General features: G+C 42.5%; 1 protein-coding gene across 6 annotated transcripts in view; it reads left to right on the forward strand.

Moving 5' to 3' along the window:
- ELMO1 (engulfment and cell motility 1) overlaps nucleotides 1–25,990 on the forward strand; it is a 594,699-nt gene that overhangs the window by 152,205 nt on the left and 416,504 nt on the right. For all 6 annotated transcript variants that reach the window (XR_004370726.2, XM_032758309.1, XM_032758304.2 and 3 more), the window contains exon 5: nucleotides 20,233–20,283. Coding sequence is in view for 5 of the 6 variants with exons in the window: in XM_032758309.1 (XP_032614200.1) it covers nucleotides 20,233–20,283 (51 nt within the window). In the remaining variant the exon portion in view is untranslated. The remainder of the gene's footprint in view (nucleotides 1–20,232; nucleotides 20,284–25,990) is intronic.

The following is a 25,990-nucleotide window of genomic DNA, read 5'->3' on the forward strand; positions in this document are numbered from 1 at the left end:
GAAAACTTAAAATTATATTGTGAAATCCAGGAAGGAAATTGATTATGATAGAAACAAGGTTTTTAAATTTAACAGTTCTTTTTTTTTTTTTTTTTTTTTTTGGATACAGAGTTTCACTCTTGTAGCCCAGGCTGCAGTGCAGTGGTGCAATCTCGGCTCACTGCAACCTCCACTTCCCGGGTTCAAGCTATTCTTCTGCCTCAGCCTCCCGAGTAGCTGGGACTACAGCCACCCACCCCCACACCCGGCTAATTTTTGTATTTTTAGTAGGGAGGGAGTTTCACCATGTTGGCCAGGCTGGTCTCAAACTCCTGACCTCAGGTGATCCACCCACCTTGGCCTTCCAAAGTGCTGGGATTACAGGCGTGAGCCACCACACCTGGCCTACGTGTCTTTTATTTGCATTTCTCCAACTGCTGAGGCTGAGCATATTTTTCTGTGTTTCTTATCTAGTCAGTTTTCCCTTCTATAAACTGCCTATACGTTCTTTGTCCAATAGTGGGTTTGGAGTGTTTCATTGTCTTGGATTTACAGGAGTTGTTTATATGTTGTGGACACAAAATCTTTTTCCTAAATTTCTACCAAGTCCATAGTTGTTTTAACTTTTCTATTGTGTCTTTTGTCAAAAAGAGGTTTATAAGACCATTTTAATCAATCAGATTTGTGCTTTTTTCCCTTTTGTTACCTGGGCTTCTTGCATTTTATTTAAAAGCACTTTCTCTAGCTATATATTTTAAAGAGATTCTCTTGTGTTTTATTTCAAAAGTTAGAAAGTTTTGATTTTCATATTGGTCATCAATCTGTTTTGAAAGTGTGTGTAGGGAGTATTATATGGCGATCTAATTTTATCTTTTTTGGAGACAGCCAGTTGTCTTACCACTGTTTGTTGCATTATTCATTACCTATCTGCCACTTCCATGACTTGCATTGTCACTTCTGTCATATGTCAAGGTTTTGTGAATATAGGGGTCTCTGTGGCTCTCTATGTTGTTCCATTATCATACAGCTTTGATAGCTTCCAACTAACAAGACTAGATTTCTAGTAGAGTGAATCTCTGTGCCTTTTTCTTCCTCTTTCTCTTCTCTTCTTCAGTGTCATCATCTTCTAGTTCTTCTTTTTCTCTTCCTCTGTTCTTCCTCTTCTTCTTCTCCGTCATCATCATCATCATCATCAAAATCACCCTGCTTCTGCCTTTTACTCCTCCAGATGAATTTTAGCATATGCTTGTCAAATCCCATTATAATTTTGATTAAAATTGAATTGAATTTATGGACTAATTTTGGGGAAAATTTGCATTGTCTAAGATATCGACTGTCCCATCTATGAAAGCAATATATCGTTCTATTTATTAGAATATTCTTTAACATTTTCAATAAAGCTTAACCATTTTTGTCCTTAAAGTTTTTATACATATATTTAGTAAGATATATGCCTAGGTACCTCAGAATTTTGTATCCATCATAAATTGTACGTGTTTTAAGCACTTCCATTGTTTATAGCTGTTTATATACCTCTTATTGAATAGTTTCTGTGTATAGCAAATTCTGTTGAGCTTAATTAATTTCTGCAAATACACTGAGATGTATTTATCATCTTTTAAAGATTAACAAAATTAAGTATCAGAGATTACATAATTTTAATATGATTATATATGACTAGTGTACAGCCTGGATTTGAACTTAGTTTTATCTAAATCTTTACCTTTTTCTAAGAGCCTTTCCTTTTACATCAGCTAATGTTTCTCTGACGTATGTTATCTTGTTTAGCAGGATTTTTTTAATACTAAAAAACCAAAATCTCATTACAGAGCCTGTATGTGAAAGAGGCACTTAATTCACCCAGTATATGTCTCTTAATATCAATTAATTAATTCATCTAGATAGCCACATTCATGGCAGAGCGTAAGTCTATAAAATAAATGCTTTTTCTGGTCATTATCTTTGGATAAGCTCTTAAGGAAAACACCCATCCTAACTGAATTAGCGTGGCTTTCCTAATTGCTCACTGCCTTACTTATGCTTAGGCCTATGTCACATTAGTCCCTCCCAACAGATCTGGAGGCAAGGCCTAGAGCATAGTGTGGGTGGTCCAGGGCCAAAGGAGAAAAGCTACTGTGGTAAGGTAAGATGAAGACAAGTTTTAATGCTTTTAATGTTGGAACTGTTTAACTCTCTCCTCTGACACATAGTATCCCTACTAACTCCTCCAGAAAACCTCAGATTTTAATTTCACTCCTGGCAAAAAAAGAGAAAATAGAGAAGATAGAGGGAAAAAATCTCGAATGCAGTACAAGTGAAAGCCCATTCTTTCTCTGGTGTGTGCTGCTGGGTTGTTTGCTTCCAGCTCTCAGTCCAGATCCCATTTGTCTGGGGTTTCTTTCTGGCATCCTCTCTTCATCTCATAGGCCCTTCCTCTTAGGGCTGGAGCAGGTGCATTTCTGGGAATGGTTCTGGACAGCTTTTTGAGCCTTAGAGCACAGTAGTTATAGATGCCTGGGGCTGTTTGTAACTTTGCTTCAGTGTTGAGGCTGCCTGGTGCTGTGGCATCAGTGAACAGCTGATGACAGATGGTTCATTTCTGTGCAGGATGTGTTGCAGACATGTGGATTGGTAGTGGAACCTGAGCAAATATATCTCAACTCTCTCTTTTAAAAAATGCTTAATAATAAGTGTGCTCATAGTAGGTATGAAATAAATATCCACTGGTTGACTGAAGCTTATAGAATAGGGAAGGAAAGGAAAGATGGTTTGAAATTCATTCGCATTGTGAGAGGGGGGTAGGAGTTGTTACCAGTGAGCTTTAGTTTATAGATATTTTCACTATTGTTCCAGACTCTGTTATAATTATAATATTCATTCCATTCATTCAAAAAGCATTTGATGAACACATTTGATATACCAGGCACCATTCTAGGCACTGGTGATGAACAAAACGTGGAAATGCCCACTCTTCTTGGGCATCTGTTCTTTTGGGTGTGGAAACTGATAGGAAAGGTTTAGAAAATGAACAAGGCAATTAATTTTAGATTGAGGTAAGAGCTATGAGAAAAATGGAGTAGGAGAGCCCCCGAAAAAGACATGGGGGCAGAGTGTGGTGGGTGTTGCTGCTTTGGTTTACCCTGCTAAGCACTTGGCCATAGAATATAGGTTCAAGAATGACCCAGAAATATGACTTGCCTAGGTTCAGGTTTATAAACAACCAGATTTCAAAAAAATAAGACTACATGTGGGTGAACATGGTTTCCAGAATTGAGGGCTTAAGGCCTTTCATTCTCCAACCATATGAGTGTCAAGAAACAAACTTATACACTAAGGCAGTCTTTCTGCCATCAAGATTTGTGCTAACCAAGGTTAATGTCTGGGTTCTCCATCTTCGCCTTGTGGTTGTGCCAGCTTGGGGCAATCAGCCTCACTCTGCAAGGCCCTGGTTGTCCATCTGTAGGCCTTGGCCAAGATTGCTTTAAGGCATCAGGGAAGGTCTCTTTAAAGAGGTGACATAAGGCAGGGCATGTAATCCTCATGCCTGTAATCCCAGCACTTTGGGAGGATGAGGCGGGCGGATCACCTGAGGTGGAGAGTTCAAGGCCAGCCTGACCAACATGGAGAAACTCCGTCTCTACTAATAATACAAAAATGAGCCGGGCATGGTGGTGCATGCCTGTAATTCCAGCTACTTGGGAGGCCGAGGCAGGAGAATTGCTTGAACCCAGGAGGCGGAGGTTGCGGTGAGCCGAGATTGTGCCATTGCCCTCCAGCCTGGGGAACAAGAGTGAGACTCCATCTCAAAAAAAAGAAAAAAAAAAGTGACACACTTTGGGAGGCCAAGGCTGGCAGATCACCTGAGGTCAGGAGTTTGAGACCCACCTGGCCAACATGATGAAATGCCATCTCTACTAAAAATACAAAAATTAGCCGGGTGTGGTGGTGCACACCCGGCTAATTAATTGCCTCTTTCACATACAGTCTCTGTAATGAGATTTTGGTTCTTTAGTAATCCAAGCTACTCGGGAGGCTGAGGCAGAAGAATTGCTTGACCCTGGGAGGCAGAGGTTTCAGTGAGCTGAGATCGCACCACTGCACTCCAGCCTGGGCAACAGAGCAAGACTCTGTCTCAAACAAACAAACAAACAAACAAAAAAAAGGTGACATCTCAGCCAAGACTGGAGGATAACAGGGAGCCAGACCCTAGCATTGCAGGAAAAGGAACAGCCAGCACAAAAGTCCTGCGGCATGAAAGAGCTTGGTGTATTAGAGAACAAAAGGGAACAGGATAGTGAGCTGGGAGTGAGAGGAGGTACCAGATAAATTGTCGATGTTGACTAGGGCTGCATCACAGTGTCTTCTAAACTACAGTGGGAATTTGGATCTCCTTCCAAGTACAATGAAGTGCTACTATTTTATCTGGGGTTCATGAACTTGTGTAGGAGGAACATTACAGCCATATAAAAACGTAAACTTTTCGTTGCTTGAATCACAAATGTCAGCAACAAGCCATGATAGGATAAGCAGTATCTGCACCTTTATTATGAATAGAAATTAAAGTACGTCCATTTATTACTGTTATCACAGTTATCTCTAAATATCATTTATCATCTTATGCCTAATTAGAAATTACGGTAGTTATTAGACCTTACAATAGATCTTGTTATTTAATGATTTAATGCAGGGGTCAGCAACTGTAGCCTGTGGACCATGTCCAAGCTGCCACCTGTTTCTGTACATAAAACTTACTGGAACACAGCCATACCCATTTATTTACGTATCACAGTTGCAACAGAGATGTTCTAGCCTGCAATGCTTAAAATGCTTACTGTCTGGCTGGAAAAAGGTTGCTGACACATGCGTTGATAAAGCAGCATATATATTACTATGATACAATTTTTTTTTTTTTTTTTGAGAAGGAGACTCTTGCTCTGTCACCCAGACTGGAGTGCAGTGGTGTGATCTCGGCTCACTGCAACCTCCACCTCCCGGGTTCAAGCGATCCTTCTGTCTCAGCCTCTCAAATAGCTGGGACTATAGGCACACGCCACCACGCCTGGCTAATTTTTGTATTTTTAGTAGAGACAGGGTTCACCATGTTGGCCAGGCTGCTGCCAAACTCCTGACCTCGTGATCCGCCCGCCTCCACCTCCCAAGTGCTGGGATTACAGGCATGAGCCACCGCGCCCAGCCTATGATACAATTTTTAAAATATTTGGATAACTGTTTGGTTTCTTTGCAAGCTTATTTATTTTATTTTATTCCTTTAAAAACATTCTGAAAAGAAGATCCATAGGCTTCACCAGAGTTCTCTAAGACATCCATGACTAGGAAAAAAAGAGAAAGAAAAAGAATCCCTGTATTTCATTATCTTAGGCTGGGGATCCAAATGGGCAGACTTGTATTTATTTCCTCTGCCTAAGATTCTCTCCCTTCTCTCCCTCCTTCTTTGGCAGATTTTCCATTTCTTTTGGAGTGTGGTACTGAACCTGCCTTCTTTTTATGAATAATATATTGGATCCTACACATTTACTGAATGAGCCAGCCAGAGGATTTTTTAGCAGTGTCCAATGCAATGCCCATAATAACACTGTGTGGTGTGGGTCTGACCGTCTTCATGTAGCACTGCAGAAAGGGAGGCCCCAAGACGTTGTCTTGCCCATCATTCATTTACCCTGTATTCACTGAGCACCTATTATGTGCCAGGTACTGTGCCAAATTCCCAGGTGACAAAGCTGTTACTGGTGAAGGCAAGTTTTGGATCAGGCCCATCTGACACTAGTGTCTGGGTGGCTAATGCCACAGCAGGTTATGTTCAGGATGTCATGTGACACCCTGCTGCCTCAAGCTTGGCCACTCCTCCATCCCTAGTGTTTCCAGCCGCATTGTTCCTTGGCTGTGAGCTGTAAATGTTTTTATCTCATCCTCTCTCCACAGACCACTATTTGCATTGTTTTGCCTAGAACAGACCATGGAGTTGGTATTTTCCCAGCTGTAGTAGCATCTTCAGTGATCCCTGCTCATGCCACTGGAATGGCCCTTTAAAAATGTTTTTTTTTTTTTCTTTTTGCAAGCATGAGTTTCTTTCCTATAAGTGCAGCTCTTTTTTCTTATCTCTGTAGCACTTTGTGGCTTTCTGAGATCACAGGCTCTAACTTGCCCATTGCACCCCATGTTTAAGCATTTGATTGAGGGGTAAGTTAAAACTGCTGGCAGTGGGAAGGGCTGGCAATCAGGTCTCTTATCTCAAGTGGATGGAAAAATAAGGCTGTTCAACGTGGTTCGCTCAACTTGTACAGGTCCCTTCTGTGCAAAACCAGGGAGATTGCTTCTCCCCTGGAAACACAGGCACTCCTCATTGGCTGGGTTGGGCAAATACCCACAATATTAGGCATTTTCCCTGCTTTTTTCCCCTTCTTTTCCAGGTTGCAAGTGATGACAATGTACATGGGATTCTCAAACTGGTCCCAGTACTTAGTGCATGAACACACATTATATTCTATATGTTTGGTGCAATTTTGCTATTTTGCATCCTGCTTTTGTCACCACAATACAGTGTCCCAGGGTCCCATATTACTGAACATTCTTTCATAGCAGCACTTCGATGGCTACATGGTGTGTCTTTGGCTTGCCTTACCATAATTTACTTCAGTTTTCCTTTGTATTAGGGGACATTTGCAAGACTTTGTATGTCAGCCAGCATCTAATCAGGATACAGAAACCATACTGTTATTTAAACAGGGTATATTCTAATGTAAATCATTGACAACTAGTAGAAGCTGGTTAGTTGTGAGTAAGAGAGAACTCTTATGGGTCCAGAAGAAGCTGTTGCAGAAAAGAAGCTATGGCCTCCAGTTTGAGGAAGAATGGGCAGTTGAGGAACTAAAGACCAAGAGCAGGCATTGCTCGTCCCCCAGGGTTCTTCAAAGAGGGCATGGCCACCACAGGGACATCACCACCCACGGGTGATGCAGAAACTTGTCAGAGGAAAGCAGCTGGCCAGCTGGCTGTGCAGCACTATAGACGTGTTTCTGTTGCCAGAAGCTTGGGCAGGCAGAACTGCTTTGAAGCAGTCCCTGGTAGGGAGAGCAGAGCCCGGGTGCAGGAGGCTTGAGGCCTTCCCCATGGAATAGTAATGGTGGATCCCAAAGGGAATGTCCTTTCCCTGGGCAGAATCACTCCAGTGCCCTCTATTGGTGAAGCGTCACATTGCCGCAGCTGGCAACCTGTCAGAAAGCAGGGCCAAGAATGGTTTTGAGTTGAGAGACAATAAATGAATAACTGGAATATTTGGGCTTGCTTTTAGCTTTTTTTTTCTTTAAACAGTTTTGCAGTAAACATCTTTCATAAAATGTTGATTGCATCTCTGATGTGTTGGTAGGGTAAATTCATAGAATTTGAACATTTCAAAGGCCTTAGTCATACGTTACAAAATCATCCTTTTGACTCTCCTAGTTGCTGTATATGGGAGCAAAGGCATATGGCCTTGTTATAGAACTTGTTACTCCTTAACCTTTTGAATCTTGGCTTTGTCTGCTGGGTTGTTAACTCTGAGGCTGGGAGATGCTCAGAGCCAGCGATGTCAAGGTTGGAGCCTGCAGTCTGATGTAATAAGGGCCAAGCTCTGCCGTGGAGGGAGGGAGTAGTGTGTTGCTGAAGTCCTCCCTCACCTCGCTCAGTCTTCTGAACGCATTCCCTTCCCATCTTATTCACTGCTTCAACAAATTCATTTCCCTAAAACATCCCCTTCATCATATCAGTAATCTTGCTCAAAAGCTGTAAATGTTTCCTGTTTGTTTATGGCAGTGCAAATGAAAGAGAAGAGGAGAGAACTGACCTACAGCCCTGGGTCCCTTGCCTCCATTCAGTTGTTGAGGGACTGAAGCAAACTGACATGCCCAGGGTCACGTGGGAAGTGAGTTGGTCAGGGCCAACCAAGGCTTTCTTCCTCCCAGTCCTCTGCTTCTCCCAGATACCAGACCACTGTTGTTCCATCTCCCTAACTCCTCATTGTCCTCCCAGCACAACACCTGTCCCACGAGAGGTTTTATTAATGTGTATTATACCCCCCTAGTGCTCACACTATCTCTGGGTCCAGAAGAAGCAGTTGCAGTAAAGAAGCTGTGGCCTCCAGTTTGAGGAAGAGTGGGCAATTGAGGAACTAAAGACCAAGAGCGGGCATTGCTCGTCCCCCAGGGTTCTTCAAAGAGGGCATGGCCACCACAGGGACATCACCACCTACGGATGGTGGATAAACTTGTCAGAGGAAAGCAGCTGGCCAGCTGGCTGTGCAGCACTATAGACGTGTCTCTGTTCCCGGAAACTTGGATAGGCAGAGCTGCTTTGAAGCAGTCCCTGGTAGGGAGAGCAGAGCCCGGGTGCAGGAGGCTTGAGGCCTTCCCTATGGAATAGTAATGGTGGATCCCAAAGGGAATGCCCTTGCTGGGGCTGCCCCACTGTCTGAAATGCCAAGATGGCCCCCCTCAGCTGCTATGCTCAAGGGGACTGCCTACACCTAACTTCAAGGCCCAGTCCAAGATTCACATCTACATAGTTACATTCCATTACTGTTTAACAGATTAGAGTCAGTAATTTTTATCCTATCGTATTAGAGATGTGGACATGAACTGGGTTCTACCCTGAGCTTTTAGTCCCCAGCCTAGACACCAGGCAAAAAGTAGGTATGTGCTGGCTCCTTTCATGTGAAATTGGCTAAGGAAGCAAGCAACTTGGTGTCTTTAACAGGGGGCTGCTTTTTGTTAATTTAATTTTAATTTTTTTTTTTTTTTTTAGCAATCGTGGACAACTGGTTGTGCATGTTCCTTTAAGGCGAGTTTGTCATGTCCTGAAAAGCATGTTGTTCTTTCTCTCTATCTTCCACAAGACCTTGATTAAAACACTGAAGGAGACAGACAGTCTCCTTCTGTCCCTTCCCTCAGGCTTGCCATGTCCTGGCAGATTCCCTGGGCTCCTGGGAGCTGTCTACCCATCTCTGTCTGCTCCTTTTGACCCAGATCTTATTACAGATAGAGAGAGAGCAAACTATTTATTGCAGAACAGGCCCTTCACCTTCATGTTCTGGGTTTACAGACCACAAATAGGTAGTTAATAAATATCTCTTAATACTTGTCTTGTTCTTTCTTTTTTTGGCTTTGGGAATTGGGTACAGGATATCTGGGTCCTGTGGAAAGTGAAATGATGCGAGAAAAAGACAACGGCTGAAAATGGACTCCTCACTTAGGAGCATGAAAAAAGTAGAAAACAAGTCAAACCACAAATTCTTCAAATTAATGGGTGGGAACGAAGTGCTACCACTCTAATGGGGTGGCAGGGTTGCTGTTTCTGATGGTGAGCAGCCCCTGGAAGGCTAGAGCCTCAGTTATGGGGAATGGGCATTTACAGCAGCTGACCACTTTTTCTTCCTTATCCTTCTTCCTCATTCCCACCTGCCTTTTTTCCCCTGTTTCTTTTTTTGGGGGGTGGTGTCTGGATTTTATTTTAGGGTATTTCTAATATGCTTCCTTAACGGTCGATCCGTAGTCCTGTCTGGAGACATTGCTCTGTAACTTAGCAACCAGCATATCATATATTGCCCTCAGTTGTTTCATTAGCCTGAAGATGTGAACATCAAAAAAATGGACACACAGTTGGACAAAAGCGATCAGGCTTGCATGCAGAAACAGTCTCTGTGATGATTAAGAAATGGACCTGAAGAACAGCATTATTTTACTGTAACATATCCAGAGTAAGGGCGTCCTCACATCTGGAGAAAGAGACAGACACAGACAAGGATGGAGAGGGAGTGAGAAGAGACAGAGCCAGGGAAGATGCTGGGGCTGCCTGCCCTCCACAGGGCCTGAACGCAGGGGATCGGAAGCCTTCCTCCCTGTGGACCTCCTGTTGTCCTTGCTAAAAAACAGGAAGGAGATAGAATTGGGATTTTCGAGTAGGCATAATTCTTCATTTATGCGACTAAGTAGAAAGTTGGCATAATGAGAAAAACAGATTTCAGAGGGAAACATATGACAACAAGGACGTTTTTCTGTACCGTCTTATTACCCAATCCACATAGAGGCTGAATCGATGAGCTAGTAAAGACACAAAGACATCCTATCGAGATGCCTGTGAATGGCAGGGGCTGGTACAGTCTGGAACTGCTGGCTATGAGTAAATATGACAGCAGGGCTTTGGCTGGCTTTCACTGGGCCACTTGTCATTCTCCTCGTACATTGTGTGCAGTCAGGACATTTCCCTGCAGAAATGTTCTTTCTGCTGCTTTTCTCATCATTTTTGAGAAGCTGGCATGAGTTTTGTTTGCTTCAAACTTTATTTATTACCTTGAAATTCAGAATATTTATTCTAAATGTCATGTGTAGTCTTATGAAAGTTTAGACTGTGACGATTCTAAACTTCATTTTGCATCAGAATTACTAGGATCATAGTAAAAATGCAGCAAACCAGGCCCCTGATTCACGAGCTATGGAGGTGAATCCCCAGAAGTCTGCATTCTAACACTCACCCATGGTGATTCTAAAGCAGGTGGTCTGAAGATCATAGGATAAATGAAAGATTAAAGACTCATTTTCCAGAGAGGGCATGTGGCAATTTCTTGGCACTGTGAGTTGATAGATACATTCTTTGCTTTCATGGAATCCCTTTCCCTGTTTGTGGGGGGTATTGCCTCATTGTTTTTTTCTTCCTCACACACTTTATTTCCCATAAGTTTTTGGGGTAACAGGTGGTATTTGGTTACATGAGTAGTTCTTTAGTGGTGATCTGTGAGATTTTGGTGCACACATCACCCGAGCAGTATACACTGCACCATATTTGTAGTCTTTTATCTCTCGCCCCCCTCCCGCTCTTCCCCCCAAGTCCCCACAGTCCATTGTATCATTCTTATGCCTTTGTGTCCTCATAGCTTAGCTCCCACATATCAGTGAGGACATATGATGTTTGGTTTTCCATTCCTAATTTACTTAGAATAATAGTCTCCAATCTCATCTAGGTCATTGAAAATGCTGCTAACTCACTCCTTTTTATGGCTGCATAGTATTCCATCATGTGTGTATATATGTGTGTGTGTATATATATATATATCTCACAGTTTTTTTATCCACTCGTTGATTGATGGGCATTTGGGTTGGTTCCACAATTTTGCTATTGTGAATTGTGCTGCTATAAACGTGCGTGGGCAAGTATCTTTTTTTGAATAATGACTTCTTTTCCTCTGGCTAGATACCCAGTAGTGGGACTGCTGAATCAAATGGTAGTTCTACTTCTGGTTCTTTAAGGAATCTCCACACTGTTTCCACAGTGGCTATACTAGTTTACGTTCCCACCAGAAGTGTAGAAGTGTTCCCCGTTTACCACATCCATGCCAATATCTACCGTGTTTTTATTTTTTTGATTGTGGCCATTGTTGCAGGAGTAAGGTGGTATCTCATTGTGGTTTTGATTTGCATCTCCCTGATCATTAGGGATGTTGAGCATTTTTCCATATGTTTCTTGGCCATTTGTGTATCTTCTTTTGAGAATTGTCTATTCATGTTCTTAGCCCACTTTTTGATGGGATTTTTTTTTTCTTACTGATTTGTTTGAGTTCATTGTAGATTCTGGATATCAGTCCTTTTTCATATGTATAGATTGTGAAGATTTTCTCCCACTCTGTGGGTTGTCTGTTTACTCTGCTGACTGTTCCCTTTGCCATGCAAAAGCTCTTTAGTTTAATTAGGTCCCAGCTATTTATCTTTGTTTTCATTGCATTTGCTTTTGGCTTCTTGGTCATGAAATCCTTGTCTAAGCCAATGTCTAGAAGGGTTCTTCCGATGTTATCTGCTAGAATTTTTATAGTTTCAGGTCTTATGTTTAAGTCCTTAATCCATCTTGAGTTGATTTTTGTAAAAGGTGAGAAATGAGGATCCAGTTTCATTCTCCTACATATGGCTTGCCAATTATCCTAGCATCATTTGTTGAAAAGAGTGTTCTCTCCCCATTTTATGTTTTTGTTTGCTTTGTCGAAGATCAGTTGGTTATAAGTATTTGGGTTTATTTTTGTGTTCTCTATTCTGTTCCATTGGTCTATGTGCCTATTTTTATACCACTACCATGCTGTTTTGGTGACTATGGCCTTATAGTATAGTTTGAAATCAGGTAGTATGATGCCTCCAGGATTATGGCTGCCTCTGTTGAGTCATGCAGGTTGTCAGGGAAGTGGGGGAAGGCCGGCAGTGACAGGCTTCACTCAGCTCCCATGCAAACTGAAGGGCCAGTCTCACTCCCACCATACAAAGTTCGGCTACAGATTTCCTTCTCCCTGTGGAGTTATACCCCCTGCTCCACTGGCCACCCTCCTGTTGGATCCTTGTGGTGCCAGGTGGTAATGGCCTGCTAGGGGACGCCGTGAGCTCCCAGGACCTTTCTGCTGCTTCCTCTACCCTGTATTTCTCTCCAGTCTCCAAATTGGCTCAGCTCCAGGTAAGGTTGGAAACTTCTCCCCCAAAGAGACCTTCAGCTTCTCTAGTGGGGATGTGTTTTCGGAGAAGAGGGTCTCCCTTTCCTACTTCCACAGTTGGGGCATTCACAGTATTTGGGGTGTCTCCTGGGTATTGCGGGAGCCAGTCTGCTTCCTTCAGAGGGTCTGTGGGTCCTCTCGGGATTACTGGTTTCTCCTTGCAGTCTATCTGGAGCTAAAATCCACAAAGCGAGCTTCCGCACGCTGCTCTGTCTGGAACTGCAATCTAGTCCTGCCTCCCGTCCGCCATGATGATCCCCTTCCCATTTGCCATTTTAAAGCCTTAGAGCACGTCTCCCCATTGAGTTGCAATGCCCCAGTGAGGTAGTAGCCCTCACACACTTTTTTTTTTTTTTTTTTAAGAAACGGAGTTTCGCTGTTGTTGCCCAGGCTGGAGTGCAGTGGTGCGATCTCGGCTCACTGCAACCTCCACCTTCCAGTTTCAAGCGATTCTCCTGCCTCAGCCTCCTGAGTAGCTGGGATTACAGGCGCCCACCACCACGCCTGGCTAGTTTTTTTGTATTTTTATTAGAGACCGGGTTTCACCATGTTGCCCAGGCTGCTCTTGAACTCCTGACCTCGTGACCCACCTGCCTCGGCCTCCCAAAGTGCTGGGATTACAGGCGTGAGCCACTGCACCTGGCCCCTCACACACTTTCATACATCATTTGATGCAGTTTCTTCTCTGGCCTGAGAAAAGTGACCTTGCCTCAGTGAAATGCTGGTTGGATTGACCCTGATAAGACAGAGATGACCTTGTTGCTCACCTTTTTGAGGGAGAACATCAGCATGAAACACTTTGTCAGTGTCTCAGGCAGAGGTGAATTCGTCAGGACTCCACTAGAGATGCAGCACCAGTAGGAGATGTATAGGAACTGATTGCAAGGAATTACCTCATGGGATTAGGGAGCTGGTTAGGAAAACCCGAAATCCACAGGGCAGGCTGGAACTCTGAGACACAGACTGAATCTGCTATCTACTGTCCACAGGTAGATTTTTTTCCTTCAAGGAACCCTCAGCTCTGTTTTATTGTTAGTGTTTTGTTTCATTTTGCTTTGTTTTGTTGTTTTGTTTTGTTTTGTTTTGTTTTGTTTTGTTTTGTTTTGTTTTGAAGAGACAGAGTCTTGCTCTGTTGCCTAGGCTGGAGTGCAGTAGTGGGATCATAGATCACTGCAGCCTTGACTTTCTGGGCTCAAGCAATCATCCCACCTTAGCCTCCCAAGTAGCTGGGACCACAGGCATAAGCCACTATGCCCAGCTAAACAACTCTGTTTTTAAGGCCTTTCAATTTATTGAAACAGGCCCATTGAGATTATCTAGGATAATCTCTCTTAAAGTCAAGTGATTATAGACTTTCATCACATTTACAAAATACCTTACAGCAACATCTAGATTAGTATTCGTATAATTGGAAACTGTAGTCTAGTGAAGTTGACACATCAAAAAGGCCACCCAGTACCACACCACCCCCAGCCCCATCAAAAAAAAAAAGGAAAAGCTATCACAGAAAGTAAAGTCAGAATTTATGCAGAATTGGAAGTTTGGTTTAGTTGGGTCTTTCAAAGCATGTATGGGTCATGATACAACAGTTTGGAGTGGTGGAAACTGCAGGCTTTGAGGCAAGGGATTCAAAGAACCTCTGGGTACAAACAGTTGATGTTTTTCATTTGAGTTTCTGGGTCTTTCAGAAAGTTCCTGTAATGAGCAGTCATGCCATCTGCCTATGCAGGAGACTTTTGGAAGAATAAAGTTATGCCAGTGAAGACAGAGGAAGCATACGAAGTGCTGTTATTGCAGACATTGGAAGGTGTGCATTCTCAGTGACCAGCTGAGTGTGGGGGTGAGGTAGATGGTTTCTATTCTTAGCCCAGAGGCTCTGGATTCATTTCTCATGAAGCGGGTCACGTGACCCTTGTTCCCAAAGCCTGAGCCTTGCAATTCTCCTTCTTAGGCGAATATCTGTGGACAGATATGCCGGCCATATTGCCCAGCTGGCTCCTCGAGAGAGATGACACGTTTGCTAACAGCAAATCAGAGCTGGAGTGCCACCCCTTACTCCTGCTCTTCCCTATTCTTAAATGGTGGAAGATCAGTCTACCTTTCAAGAGTCCTGTCTTCCTTTTCTTCCTGCATCTCCGGCTCCAAGCGACCACATAGGAGTTTTCTCTGTTCCATGAGAATGTCTTGTCCTTTCATGCCTCAGAGCTTTGAGATCTGCTGTTTCCTCCTCTCCCCTGGGAAATCCTGCCTATGCCCAGAGGGCCATCTTGAATGTCTTCTCCTCTAAAAGCCTTTGCTGCACACCCTGTTCTTCCCCTCTCCCCCCATCACACCTATGTGCTGATGCAGTGCTGGTCACCCCCAGGTCTCTGCCATGGTACAGATACAGTTATTATATGTCAGTTTCTATCACTGACCAATTCCCCGCAGACAGGAATTAGTCCTATTTAACTTTGTATCTGCCTTGGTGCCTCATCTGTGGCTGGCATAGAGTAGTTTAGCTATTTATTCAACAGATAGTTTTTGAGTGCTGGCATGTGCCAGGTCATAGGTGTCCACTCTTCTGGATGGGAGTGATATAGACATAATAAACTATCTGCTTTCATGGAGGTGACATCCTAGGGGTGAGGAAGACAGCCAATGAACAAAAAAGATGAATAAGTAAAAGCACATAGACAGCACTTATTGATGCTCAGAGGGCTGCTCCCTCTGAAACAGACTGAGGACTGAGTAGGATAAAAAAAGTGGGTGAGAGATTCCCTGCCTCCAATACGAAGCATGCTTGTGAGACAGAATTCCTCCTTAGACATGCTGGTCAACTTACAGAAGAGGTATGCATTTGCTAATATTTGTTATCCTGCTGGGTAGATGTTTCTGTCCTTGGTGTAACATAGATTGTACTATTATTTTTATTTATTATTTACGTATAGGGTCTAGCTAAAAACAAATAAGGGTATAGAAGTGTGCTTTTTACGTGTTTTATTTATTTATTTTTTTTGAGACGGAGTCTCGCTCTGTTGCCCAGGCTGGAGTGCAGTGGCGTAATCTCAGCTCACTGCAAGCTCCGCCTCCCGGGTTCACACCATTCTCCTGCCTCAGCCTCCCGAATAGCCGAGTAGCTGGGACTACAGGCACCTGCCACCACGCCCAGCTAATTTTTTTTTTGTATTTTTAATAGAGACGGGGTTTCACCATGTTAGCCAGGATGATCTCGATCTCCTGACCTCGTGATCTGCCCGCCTGGGCCCCCCAAAGTGCTGGGATTACAGGCATGAGCCACCATGCCCGGCCTATGTGTTATTTTTGTGCTTAATAATAAACAATGAACTCTCTCTCTCTTTCTCTCTCTCTCTCTCTCTCTCTCATTTCTTTTTAGCGTTTGCAATGTGCCAGGCTGTTTTAAGGACTTTAAATGGATTATCTCACTTGGTCCTCAGAACAACCTAGGAAATAGGCAATATCCTCATTTTCCATGTGAGGAAGCCGGGAACATGAGAAAGCTGGGAACATGAGGACAGCCATGCCACTTGCACCAGGTTTTCCCACTCGGAAGTGAAATGTGTGTCCAGTCTGGGTGGCCCCATCACTTTTAAGCTATGCACTATGCCTCCTGTGTGGGATTTATGAAATCAGAACAATGACAAGCCTCTTTCTTTCTTAATGAAGTTTACATCCCAAATTAGGCCTTTCTTTCAGAGCCAAAGGTGTCGTCAGCATATGGTGAAAAAGCTGTAATCCAGTTGACTTTCTGGATAGAATATGGTCTCAGAAACAGTGGTCTACCATTGCCTTTGTTTCTGAGTTTGCTCTGCCTTTCTGTCAGGACCTTAAAATTTTTAATGCATATTTTAGTAGTTCTTCTACATATCTCTGTTTCATTTAAAGTACAAGACACTGATTTAAAAGCATGGGGGAAGGAAGGGAGAGAAGATAAATGTAATTGTTGACTGAGAAGGCACAGGCAGAAGGTGCTGCTGTCTCTGGGACAGCAGGAATTGCTCTCATTCTTGAGCCAGTTCGAGTCTAGATGGAGTACCTGCGTCCGTTTCCTCTTGTTCTTACTCACCTCTAACAATGCATTGTTCTTCCCACTTTTGGGAAGAGAATTTAGGTCTGAGGAATTAAGTAGCTTGTACTGAGTCCACTCAGCTGGTGGGAAGCAGAGCAGGAATTGAGCCTAGCTTTATCAGAGGATTTAATCATGCTTTGCTTTGAAACAAACAATCATCAAGACCCTTTCTTGAAAGCAATCTTGTTTGGGTTCCAAAAAGGAAGGAATGAACCTTGAAGGAGTGCCTGAGGGAGCCTAGAGGCCAATGCAGAACTTCTCCCAGCCCTTCTCCCACCCAGCACCCAGTACATCACCTTGGGTGTGGCGGGGAAGCCCTGGGACTCTGGGGAGCCTTCCTTAGCAGTTAGGAATCCAGTCTTGATTATTTGCTGTCATGTATGTTGAGCAACAGATGAATTCTTCCCTCTGAGGGTAAATGCAAGGTCTGGGTCTTACCTTTGTCAGGCAGACAGAGCACAGCCTTTATTGTCAGACTACCTGGGTTTGAGTCCTCTCATCCTCCTCCATGATGCTGGGCAAATAACTTATCCTCTCAGCAGCTTTGCTTTCTTATCTTTAATGTGGGCATAGAATTATAATGTTGGTTACATAAGCATGAGAAACAAAAACTCTCAGCCCAGTTCCTTTCAATAAATGTTAGTTTATTGCTTTTGTTAGGAATGTCTCATTGCAACTCCAAATTTCCATGATTATTAGAAAGATTATTTCTGGGCCAGGTGTGGTGCCTTATGCCTATAATCCCAACACTTTGGGAGGCCAAGGCGGGCAGATCACAAGGTCAGGAGTTTGAGAGACCAGCCTGGCCAATATGGTGAAACCTCGCCTCTACTAAAAATACAAAAATTAGCCGGGCATGGTGGCAGGCGCCTGTAGTCCCAGCTACTCGAGAGGCTGAGGCAGGAGAATCGCTTAAACCTGGGAGGCAGAGGTTATAGTGAGCCGAGATTGTGCCACTGCACTCTAGCCTAGGTGACAGAGTGAGACTCCTTCTGGAAAAGAAAAAAAAAAAAAAGATTTTTTCTAAACCCTCCTGGCCTCTTCATACCCTTAGGGCCTTCTTCTGTTACTGTTGGAAAATTTGGGAAGAATAAACTAGACCTCTTTCCTCTTGGGAAGGGACCTGCCTTAAGTCTTACACGAACAGGTGTGCCTGGCCCAAGGGTTCAGTCAGCACATCTGCTGGCTCACTCTGAGCGTTGTTCTCCATAATCACTAATATAAAGGATTTTTAGTTCTCCATCTTATTTTCTCAAGTTGTTTAGAGCTTGAGCAAAGAAAGGGTATGTTATGTATTCGGCTTCCTTAGAACTCTGTTGTTAGTATTTGCCATCTTCCTTTCATTTCTCACAGAGTCATAGAATTTTAGAGTTGAAAAGAGATTTTAAAAATGACTCGAATTCATTTCCCCAGCTCCTATCTCAGCCTGCCTGCCAAGAGGCATTCAGTACCATGCTTGCATGCTTCTGGTAATGATGAGCTAGCTCTCTCCAGAGGTGACCCAGTGCATCAGGGGATGCTCTACACTGGGCTGAATTGCACACACAGGGCCTGGATCTGGTGGTGTTGGGTTTTCGGGCCTGCCTGCACTTGGTGTGAAATGTTCAGATCTGCTTTTCTTTGGGAGGGAATACTGGCCTGAAGGCTGCGCCTTTTTGGGTGGTTCTTTTAGAAAATTCATTGTCCAAAAAGTCGTCAGAATTGGCTGAGGAAGCAAGCAATCTTATGGGTCTTTGGCATCTCATCAAGAAATTTCCCACCACCTCAGTGTGTCTGCTGAGTCCTGAGCAAACTCCAGCTTGTGGCTTGTCTTAAATTATGCAGGGTAGTGATCCTGAAGGCAGATTTATTAACCCCCAACTTCAGCATACCAGGTAGGGCATGCAACCATGGTGAGTCCTGGAAGGCCTCCTCCTGGAAATTGGGTGTGGTGTGTACTCTGCTGGAAGAAAATAAAACCACCAATGAAATTCTAACTTCAATGTCAAAGATGCTGTATTAGTCTGTTCTTACACTGCTATAAACAACTACCCGAGACCAGGTAATTTATAAAGAAAAGAGGGTTTAATTGACTCACAGTTCCGCATGGCTGGAGAGGCCTCAAAAAACTTACAATCATGGCAGAAAGGTAAGCAGGCACGTCTTACATGGCAGCAGGTGAGAGAGGGTGTGAAAGAAGCAAAGGGAAAACAGCCCCTTATAAAACCGTCAGGTCTCGTGAGAACTCACTCACTCTCACGAGAATGGCATGGGGGAAACTGCCCCTATGATCCAATTGCCTTCTCCCAGGTCCCTCTGTCAACACATGGGGATTACAGTTGAAGATGAGAGTTTGGTGGGGACACAAAGCCAAACCACACCAGATGCTAAGTGATAGCTTCATAACACTTACTTCAAATATACTTGCCAAATGGAGGCAGACTGATTGGAGAGCTGCTTATTTATGCTGTTTGTTCTTAACTTCAAGGCAACATGCAAAAGGAACCAGCAAATGTTAAGAAACCAAGCTCCTTAATAACCCTTTTAAAGAAACAGCTTTACTGAGACAGACGTCACAATGATTCACCTTTTAAAGGTGTCCAATTTGGGGGTATTTGGTGCATTCACAATGTTGTGCAGCCATCACCAATCTAGTTCCAAAACATTTGCATCACCCCAAAAGAAAACACTGGACCCATGGAGCAGTCATTCCCAGCCTTAGGCAACCATTTATCCTAATGGCTGATTCTATTGATTTGCCTATCCTGGACATTTCATGCAAATGCAGTCATGTAACATGAAGCCTTTGTGTCTGGCATCTTTCACTTAGTGTAATGTTTCCAAGGTTCATCCATGTTGTAGCATGTATTGGTACTTCATTCCTTTTTTTTTCCTTTAAGACGGAGTTTCACTCTTGTTGCCTAGGCTGGAGTGTAGTGGTGCTATCTCAGCTCACTGCAACCTCTGCCTCCTGGATTCAAGCAATTCTCCTGTCTCAGCCTCCTGAGTAGCTGGGATTACAGGCACCCGCCACTATGCCTGGCTAATTTTTTCTTTTTGTATTTTTAGTAGAGACGGGGTTTCGCCATATTGGCCAAGCTGGTCTCGAACTCCTGACCTCAGGTGATCCGCCTGCCTCGGCCTTCCAAAGTGCTGGGATTACAGGTGTGAGCCACCACACCTGGCCCTTTGTTCCTTTTTTATAACGTACTAATTTTCTGTGGAATGGATAGACCACATTTTGCTTATCCATTTATCAAGTAATGGACATATGTATTGTTTCTACTTTTTGGCTATTATAGATAATGTTTCTGTGAAGATTAGTGCACAAATTTTTGTGTGGACATATGCTTTCAGTTCTCTTGAGTAAATATGTAGGAGTGCAATTGTAGGAGTCAGGAATTGTCGAAATGTAGGAGTCAGGTCATATGCCCTTAATAACCTTTTAAAATTACTTTTTTTGTTTGCTATACTTGGGACCCATATTCCTTTTCTTTGGGTTTATATTCACTTCCTTTGTACTGAATATTGTCAGATAGAAAGTTAACAGCCTTTATAGAAATAATTAAAAATTATTCAAGTGAGAATAAACTGAATGCCTATTATATCTGCTAGATTATTTTTGCCTTTTTTCTCTTCTTTACCAAGCTTCTACTTGAAAATTTACAAAGATTTTTTATTTCTTTTCCAGAACCGCAATGAGATAAAAAATGGCACTATCCTTCGATTAACCACATCTCCAGTAAGTCGATCTTAGCTTCTAACTTCCCAGCAAACTCTTTGCTCTGCATTTCTGCTATATATGATTGTGGGATATTAATTTTTGAGGTTGACTTTAAGTGCAAAGCCAAAGGCTTCCAGAATGTCCTGACATGCAGATTCTGGATTAGCAGGAATGCCCCTCCATAGATTTCCCACTGCAGAGGAGGAAGACCTTATTCCAAGCGAAGGGCAAGCTTTTCTAACCTGTGGCCCAGGATAGCTTTGAATTCACAAATTCATGAACTGTCTTAAAACATTATGAGTTGTTTTGTATTTTATTTAGTTCATCAGCTATCGTTAGTGTATTTTATGTGTGGCCCAAGACATTCTTCTTCTTCCTGTGGCCCAGGGAAGCCAAAAGATTGGACACCCCTGCTTTAAGGTTTGAGTTTGGAGGTCATCTTAACAACTTCTGTGATACAGCTGGGCTCACTCACCTGTACCAATTGGTTTTACCCACCTGCTCACACATCCACCTAATGCCATCTGAGCAAATTCAGACAACAAACAAAGCAAACAAAACCAAAGTCGGTTACTTCCCTTTAAAGTCAGTGTAGCTGGGCGCGGTAGCTCATGCCTGTAATCCCAACACTTTGGGAGGCTGAGTCGAGTGGATCACGAGGTCGGGAGATCGAGACCATCTTGGCTAACACAGTGAAACCCTGTCTCTACTAAAAATACAAAAAATTAGCCGGATGTGGTGGCGGACACCTGTAGTCCCGGCTACTTGAGAGGCTGAGGCTAGAGAATGGCGTGAACCCAAGAGGCGGAGCTTGCAGTAAGTGGAGATTACACCACTGCACTCCAGCCTGGGCGAGAGAGTGAGACTCCGTCTCAAAAAAAAAAAAAAGTCTGTGTGTGTGTGTGTATGTGTGTGTGTGTGTGTGTGTGTGAAAGAGAGAGTTTAAGTATTTTATAGATTTAATGGGTTATTATGACAATCCATAAAAATAATTTAGAAATATTGACCACTTCACTGATCCATTGACAGCTGATTCTACATAAAGAACTTTAGAGTCTTCTGAATTAAAGCTGCTAAACAAGATGCTACAGTATATTTAGACTATTGTAGCCAATGATGTCTCTTTTCTTGATCTTTCCTACTTGCTTGGAGATACTTTAGGTAGTAACATTGGCATATTTAACTGTATTATTTTACAGTGCATTTCATTTCTTTCCTAAAAAATTATCTGCCCCAAATACACCAAGTGTTACTGTTTTCACTCTGCGTATGTGATGAAAGCTGTGTCTAACTATCATTTTCAGTTTCCACTGAAGCCATGTGGTAGGCTAAAAATAAATTTAAAAATTGGGAAAAGCATCTGGCTAAAATTAAGCTGTGGGTACTGTAACTACCATAAATTCTTATTGTTGAAAATTACATTAGTGTGGCTTAGAAACTCTTAAACATTTTACCCAATAACATCCTGAACCTAAAAACAGTGATGAGCTCAATGGAGTGAGTTGCTACAGTTGGCTGAACTGTCTTTGATGCCTGCTTTGCTACTTAATGGAAATTATAATCTTTACTCATTTTTCAGTGGCTACATGATGAGCTGAGGCATTTTTGTCTGACGTTGCATTGGTCTTCTTACTCAAGTCAGCATGAATGAATGTTAATTTGACATTTAGACCATTGTTTTATTTGGTTTTTGTAGTTTCTATTTATCTGCTAAAAGTCATCATCTGCTTGCTGGACAGAAAAAGTAGACCTTTCCTTTTATTTCATTTTAGAGTCTAAAAGACAGCTTTTTAATCAAAGCCTTCTCTAAGCCAAAGAAGGAGTTTGTTTCATTTTTTTATTGCTGTGGATTCATGAACAAAATTTCCACAATCTAAGTCACTCCTTGAAAGAAGGCTAGATGTTAGGCAGAGTGAAGTTTTTCAGCATCCCAAAAGAAACTTAGCATGACTTGTCATCAGGAAGAATGGAATTTGTGTTCTTGAGATAATGATCCTCACATTCCCAGCTCAATGAATGGAAAGATGTGAAAGCCAGTGTAAGAGACACTATTAAAAGATGAGAGCAGCCGGGCGTGGTGGCTCACGCCTGTAATCCCAGCACTTTGGGAGGCTGAGGCAGGCGGATCATGAGGTCAGGAGATCAAGACCATCCTGGCTAACACGGTGTAAACCCCGTCTCTACTAAAAATACAAAAAAAATTAGTCAGGCGTGGTGGTAGGCGCCTGTAGTCCCAGCTACTCGGGAGGCTGAGGCAGGAGAATGGTGTGAACCCACGAGGTGGAGCTTGCAGTGAGCAGAGATCACACTATTGCACTCCAGCCTGGGAGACAGAGTAAGACTCTGTCTCTGTGTCAAAAAAAAATAAAAAATAAAAATAAAAAGATAGGAGCCCACCTACAAAAGACTGGCTTACATTTTCCAAAAAGCAGTGATCCCCAAACCTGGATCAGCTGTGGAAGTTTGAAAATGCTGATGTCTGGGGCCTTAACAGAGAGGCTGGATTACAATATTTGGGAATAGGGCCCAGGAATCTGCATTTTAAGCAACCACCTTGTGGTTTGGCTGTAGCCACAGGGTCTAGAATTGAGAAGTTACTCTATAAGCCAGAAATTTGAGATCTATGAACTTTAAATAGGTTATTTTTTATAATATTGCATGTAGCTGAAAAATATAAGTTGCATATGCTTGTTCATTTTTACATACACAATAAAAATATGTTAAAAAAAACCACCTATTAGAGTACCATAAAAAAGCCAGCAGATGGTGTTATACTAGCTTTCGAAGTTCCTTCGTCTGCCTCAGCTGAACTCTCCCTGAAGCCAAATAAGGACATTTCAACACCCACATGGGTACACACACGCCCACGTGCGCATGCACACACACACACACACACACACACACACACACACACACACACACTCCTGTTTTTATGTAATGTGTAGCTATGCTGAGTTTTACCTTCACTCTGTCAAAGGTGGTCTTTTTGTTGATTGATGAATTTGTTTTCTGTCTCCCTTTATCACAGAACAGTCCCTTCTGGATTGTTCCTAGAGAAATAGGTCACTAATACTAGAAGATCTAAACAAACAACCTGCACTGTTTAATTGATTTGTAATAGGCCTTGTACATGGCTGCTGCTTCTCCACTGCCTGGTACATCTTTAGACAGTCTCTCTAGTGGTCGTGTTAAACAAGTGTATCTTTCTAGTGTGGTATCTTTATCCATCTCCTGTTACCATAAAGAATATAGGCTGGGTGCGGTGGCTCACACCTGTAATCCCGGCACTTTGGGAGGCCGAGGCGTGTAGATCATGAGGTCAGGAGTTCAAGACCAGCCTGGCCAAGATGGCAAAACCCTGTCACTACTAAAAATACAAAAATTAGCTGGGCACGGTGGTGGGCACCTGTAATCCCAGCTTCTCGGCAGGCTGAGGCAGAGAATTGCTTGACCCTGGGAGGCAGAGGTTACAGTGAGCTGAGATCATGCCACTGCACTCCAGCCTGGGTGACAGAGCGAGACCCTGTCTAAAAAAAAAAAAAAAAAAAACTATATCTATATATCTATATATATATGTATATAGCCAGGAACACACCCAGAGAATGTGTACAAATGTGTGTGACCTTTGGAGCAGTCAGGGTTTGGGGAGCTTCTGTATGCAGAGCTGAGTAGTGTCTCCTACCTGCCATGATCATAATAGCTGTGGGCATGGAGTCTGAGGTCCTCTGTTGCATGCAGCATATTTTAAAATCAGCTTTGGCTATTGTTTGTATCAGAAGCAGCTTGGCTTGCCAGACCGTTGTTACTTTTCTGAAATTTTTGTTTTAAGAAGTGCTTACGGTGACTATATTTGTAGTCTTGGAATGGAGAGAAACTTCTAAGTAGAACACAAAACACAGAAGCCATAAAGAAAAAGATCAATAAATTTGACTACCAAAAAATTAAAACAACCCCACAAAAACTTTGTGTTTGGAAAGAATTCCAGAAACAAAGTAAAAAACAACATTAGAAAAAATAATTGACAACTGCATAATGGAGGTCCAATTCATTCATTTGCAAGATTTTTTATGAGTGGATAAAGAAACCGTCCCAAAAGACAGACTGCCAAAAGCTATGAACAAGGGAAAAATAAACAAAATGATGTCTGTGTATGTATGTATGTATGTATCTATCTATCTATCTAGCTGAGAAGAACTTCAATCTCTCTCTTAAAGATGAAAATCTATAGTCCTAGATAATCTAAGTGTGAGGAAAACATGCTGTGGGGTCAGGATTTTGAAAATTTGAAGTAGAATCTATTTGTGTGCCCTCTTTGGGGGCAATTTAGTGGTATTCACCCAAGTTTAAAATACATATATCTTTGTCTTAACAGTACTGCTGCTGGGGATTTATATAATAAATAGACTCACAAAAGCACTGCAGGACGAACACACACACACACACACACACACACACACACACACACACACACGCCCAAGCATGGCTATATGCATTATTGTTTTTAGTGATCAAAAACTGGGAACTGGGAACCTCTTATATATCTATCAGTTGGACTAGGTAAGTGCAGTAGGTAATTTTTATGTTGTAGAATACTGTGCAGTTGTTAGTAAGAATGTGATACGTGCTGCCGAGGAGGTATCCTGAAGTATGTCATTAACACAAAAGCAGGTTGCAGAACATCCTGTATAGAAGGATGCCTGTTATGTATGTGGAAAGGAGGTGTATATATATTCAGATAAAAGGATAAAATGTTTCTCAAGGGATGCCTGCAAGAAACTGTTAACTTTGGGCTAACTTTATTTTTTTATTTGATAACTTCCAGTAGTACTCATATGTGTGTGTGTGTGCATATATATATATATATATTTTTTTTTTGTTTTGTTTTGTTTTTTTGAGATGGAGTCTTGCTCTGTCACGCAGGCTGGAGTATAGTGACACAATTTCAGCTCACCAAAATCTCCGCCTCCTGGGTTCAAGTGATTCTCCTGCCTCAGCCTCCCGAGTAGCTGGGACTACAGGCGTGGCCATCATGCCCGGCTAATTTTTGTATTTTTAGTAGAGATGGGGTTTCCCCATGTTGGCAAGGCTGGTCTCGAATTCCTGACCTCAAGTTATCTGCTCGCCTCAGCCTCCCAAAACGCTGGGATTACAGGTGTGAGCCACCATACCTGGCTGTACTCATATATTTCTACCTATCTCATGTGCTGATATTGTTTTTAATTAAAGAAATACACAAATACATATTATAAAGCCATTATAGTACAAAAGAGGTGAATCATAATGTCCCATGCTAAAAACATGTCAGGATTGCAAACTATGAGATTTTTTGTGAACCCTATTATAAGCAAACTGAATTATTGCCCATTATGCCTTCTTTTGGCCTGTGTTGATATATTATAGAAAGCAGAACTGCTCATCAGGTCCCTACTGTTGCTTTGTCAGCTGTAAGCATAATCCCTGCTTTCTACTCTTTCTGGTTTAGGGAGCGGGTATCAGCATTATCTAGGTCAGAGGGCCTGTCATAATGATTTTTCTGTCTTATTCCCTCTAGCAATAAGAAAAACAGTATTATCTCAGTCACTGTGTGGATTCAGGTTATCGGAGATTCTTAACAATAAGCCCATTAACTTTTTTTTTTTTAATTCCAGTTTTCAATTCAGGTTTTCAATTTTTCTCTCCTGGTTTGAGAAACTAATAAAGGGTTGTAAAATGCCTTAAATTCTAT

This window comes from Hylobates moloch, unplaced genomic scaffold (assembly GCF_009828535.3).
Source record: "Hylobates moloch isolate HMO894 unplaced genomic scaffold, HMol_V3 SCAFFOLD_1, whole genome shotgun sequence".
Lineage (NCBI taxonomy): Eukaryota > Metazoa > Chordata > Mammalia > Primates > Hylobatidae > Hylobates > Hylobates moloch.